This window comes from Octopus bimaculoides, chromosome 4, assembly GCF_001194135.2.
Source record: "Octopus bimaculoides isolate UCB-OBI-ISO-001 chromosome 4, ASM119413v2, whole genome shotgun sequence".
Taxonomy (NCBI): Eukaryota; Metazoa; Mollusca; class Cephalopoda; order Octopoda; family Octopodidae; genus Octopus; species Octopus bimaculoides.
This window is the reverse complement of record NC_068984.1, coordinates 94,671,579-94,676,046: the sequence shown is the minus strand read 5'-3', so window position 1 is coordinate 94,676,046 and position 4,468 is coordinate 94,671,579. Positions and strand designations below refer to the sequence as shown.

The window sequence follows — 4,468 nt, the reverse complement described above, 5'->3', positions numbered from 1 at the left end:
AAATCTTTCCCTCTTAATTTTCAAGGCTGTGGTGAAAAAAATGAGAAAAATCTCTCTCGGAATAGAGAAAATTCAATTTATGCATGTCCTGATCCAAAAACTCAACCCTACAAATAATTAAATGAAATTGCAGCTATCGCAAGCATTTCATGTATATTCAAACATGGCTATATTGCAATCTGTTATCTGTAGGGGTCTCAGTTTTGATACTCTGGTACATGGTATAAAACTGAATTAACTCTAAGTTTGGAGCTTTACAATGAATTTAATAAGTATCTTTGGAGAGCTCTGTGAGAGGGGTGACACACTGTTTGACTAAGCAAAAATCCATTTTTTGGTACATCATTTTCATGACAAAACACCTATTTTCCTTGGAAAATTATATATCATTTGAAAGTTGATGTGAACTTTGTTCTCATATAGTTTTAATCAAAATCTGACACTTACCTAAGATGCTATGGTCCCACAAACACCCTGGTATTTCCTTTCATTCACAAAGTTTATCCCATATTTTTCTGACTGCTGAATGGTAGCCCTCAGTCTAGTTCAATGCACTTGAATGCTATGACTCTCATATAGATGAATGTTTTAGTTTTATTTTGATATAAAACTCAATAGATAATTGTTATGAAATATAAAAGTGAAAATTTTATCATTAATTTTCGCTTAGAAAAGAACAATTTCTTCAAGATATTTTTTCATACCATAAAGAAAAATTTCTTGATAAATCATTATGGTCATTGCCAAATATGGTCATGATTCAGTTCATATGTCTGCCATTCGTAAATGGTAATATCTGAAAATTTATTGCTTGTTTTAACATTAAAAACACCTAGAAGTTACATCAAATTCTTTAGTAGGAAGGAGAGCAAGAAAAAAAACAAAAAACAAAATGAATCAGCACTCATTTGTGAAAATGTAAACATTATGACAAAGTATCCAACAGTATTCAAAATTAGGGAGAAAATTAAAAAACATCACACTGAACTTTAATAGCCTACAAAATAATATTTATTGCACAATATAATTTTAATTAATGAAAAGAGACCAATATTTCTCTAAAACAAATGAAATTCACTTGAACAAGAATATGTATGAGGTAAAATTCATATGATGCTTGGCATACAGTGAAAGGGAATAAACAACATAATCAAATATGATTACACGCTTAATTTGGGATTCTAGCAGCCCTATTTAACTAAATTTAGAGTATATTCTTGTAGAAATATGTTTACTTAACAATTAATTTGTCCATTCCTTGAAATTCTGGATCAAAATCAGCATCTGAAGCCTTGAAATTGTCTTCTATACAACCTCTTGCGGAGTAGGAATATGTGTTAGTCATATACAAGAAGTATCAGTACACCACCCCTCTTTTGACTCTGTACTTTGTTGCCACACTGTGGCCAGGTTTGGCAATGATCATAAATGGTCATAAATAATTAGCAAGAAATTTTTCTTTCTTATGGTATAAAAATCTTTGTAGAAATTGCTTTTTTTCTAAGTGAAAACTAACGATAAAAATTTCACGTTTATATTTTGTAACGATTACCTGACCTGCCCTCATTGAGTTTTATATCAAAATAAAGCTAAAACATTCATCTACATCAGGGTATGATCTTCAACACAACTTGAGTTATAGTGCTTGAGAGCATTGAACTAGAATGAGTCAAAACAAAAAAAGGAGACAAACTTTTGTAAATGTATGGAAATGCCAGGGTGTCTGAGGGATCCTGACATAATATGTAACAGTCAGATCTTAATTAACACTATATGAAAAGTAAGTTTACATCCAAAGCTCTCAAATGATATATGATTTTCCATGGAAAAATTGTATTTTGACTTGAAAATTTAAACCAGAAAATGTGTTTTTTCGTGTTCAAACTGTGCTTGTCTTCATTGTACAGCTCTCTATAGTAATATTTTTCTCTCTCTCTCTCTCTCTCTGTATATATATATATATATATATATATATATAAATGGCAATTTCTGTCTGTCTGTTACCATCTTAGTGCTTAAACCCCCAAACCAATATTCACGAAACTTTGCATACATGTTACACTGTATTATCCAGTTCAATAATAAGCTAATTGGATTTCAATAAAAATCTATAATATGCCCCCCAGGAACGTTGGGCGAATTATATGATAAAACGAGAAGATTGCAAAAAGTATGAGTCTGAGGGAAAGGTAGTAGCAGAGAGAGGGTGACTTATATTAGTGAAGGTGAGAACATCGGTGAAAACGGGTTGATAACATTAATACAGCTGTCATATATATGCAACACTGCATACATACTTTTGTAAATACATAGATACAACACATACACACAGAAAGGTGAGTATGAAGAATATGCAACTTTAAGGGACAGATGGCTTTTCTGCTGTCCGCTGCACAGACACACATACATACACAGACACACAAACATATGCATACATACGTACATACATACATGTCTACCATACACCATTTTAAACTTGTGATTACCTGTGTATATGTTTGAAAATATGTGTGTGTGTGTGTGTGTGACATCCTATAACTGTCTGTCTGTCTACTTTTGTGGGGTCATTTCTGTTGCTGTCACATATTGTGAGATTTTTAAACTACGTCAAAATTTTCAAATTTAGTATACTGAAATTATTTTCCATGTTAAATCCGATTTTGTTATTTATTTGTTCCAGAAAAATTGCATAAAAATGTCACTGAGGTTTAAAGTTTAATCAATTTTATCTAATCAGAAAACAGGATTTGGAAGCTGGCATTTTCTGCATGATAGCTGTCTATCATGAAACGAAAGCAAAATCGTTAGGAGGAAGAATTTTATTAAACAAATGAAAGCAAAGCATTACAATGACCAAAGTTGTAAGAACTTCTGCAGTTTTAATGAATAAAGTCATGTGAAATGGTCAAACAGACACATAAATAATTTAAAAAGGAAAAAATCCTCAATGAAGTTTTTTGGTGAAAAATTGCACAAATCTGTCCTGATCAAGAGACCTATCTGTCAGGGAAGGCATGCTCTGACATGGAATAAATAAGAATTGATATAAGATATTCTATTGTAAAAATTGTCTGGCAACGATGGGCTATTCAACTAGTACATATATAAATTTAAGTCATACTTAATGGATTCAACTAATCCAGTGGTACTCATAAAGAAAACTCTTTAGTGTATCATTCTACAAAACATAGAGAATATATAGAATGTTACAAGAGAAAAACATAAGTTGTGTATAAAGTTATAAATAATGAGAGAGATATAGTATGATAGAATTTATTTAATCATTGGAAAATTTAATTAACAACAATTGTTTTGCAGTTTAATAAAACATCTATAGATAATTTATCTTATTATAGAATATAATAAGTAATAAGTTACTTACAGGTCTGAATTAATAAAAACAATCTTTAAATTAGTGTAGATAATAAGCAAGCTCTTCAGGTTAAAAGAAATCCATGTTAAAAAATAATCCCTTGATATAATATTTCAAGAACACAAAGTCAATATTTAAAATAAAGAATCTTAAAAAATATAGAAGACAATAAGAATAAAATTAATAGAAATTAATAAGACAATTTTCTAAGGAAGGGAAGAAAAATGTAGTAAGATATTAAAAAGTAACTAGTACATAATTTTGGTACAAGAAAAGGAAAATCATATATTTATCATTAATAACCCAAAAAATAATAGATCATAAACACAGAAGAAATAATAAAGTGAATCTAAATAAAAGCTCTTAGAGACAATGTTTATGAGATATAAGGTTTGATATCAAGAAAAATATGAACAACATTAAATTAAAAATTAGAACTTCAAATATATAAGTAGATAGAGAATAAGAGTAATATCATTGTACATGGGGATAGAATGAAGTATATAAGGTAAATACATACAATGATAATATTGGTATGCATTCATTGAAATAGTGTCTGAGTATATGTAATTATTGTTACCAAACAGCTAGATATAGTAAAAAATTTTACACATAAATGTCCTATAAACATTGTTAGTATCTATATAAGTTCAACATTTGAATTACCGAATTACCGTTATTTGACCACCTAAGGTAGTCGAATTGACTATATAAAGAGTTAAATATTACTATCAGGAGTGTAAAATAATGAAGATAAGGCAGTAGAAAAATAAACACACACACACACACACACATATATATATATATATATATATATATATGCGAGTAAAAATAAATACAAAAAAGGTGGGTTTTTTTTGTATGATTGTGTATAGAGGAATATATTATTTTGCTTAAAAGAGTTCCAACACTGTCTGTTTTTTATGTTTTATTTATATTCCTGCAGAACTAATGTGGGGTATAGAATATGGAATATACAATATATAATATGATATACAATATACAATATAAAATAAAATAAAATAAAAATGGATGGCACCATGAAAGAAAGTATTGAATGTAGATGAAATATTGAGTGTTCAATATAAAGGATCA

The 4,468-nt window shown here is 29.0% G+C and overlaps 1 protein-coding gene across 8 annotated transcripts in view; it reads right to left on the bottom strand.

Moving 5' to 3' along the window:
* The window catches only part of LOC106872580 (serine/threonine-protein kinase Nek4), a 216,828-nt gene that overhangs the window by 73,857 nt on the left and 138,503 nt on the right, over positions 1-4,468 (bottom strand). Inside the window, exon 15 of one of the 8 annotated variants that reach the window (XM_052967282.1) lies at positions 1,622-1,659. The exons of the other annotated variants lie outside the window; for them this stretch is intronic. Within the exon in view, the coding sequence (XP_052823242.1) occupies positions 1,637-1,659 (23 nt within the window). The 3' untranslated portion in view covers positions 1,622-1,636. Of the gene's footprint in view, positions 1-1,621; positions 1,660-4,468 lie in introns of those variants that run through there. 8 annotated transcript variants of the gene reach the window in all.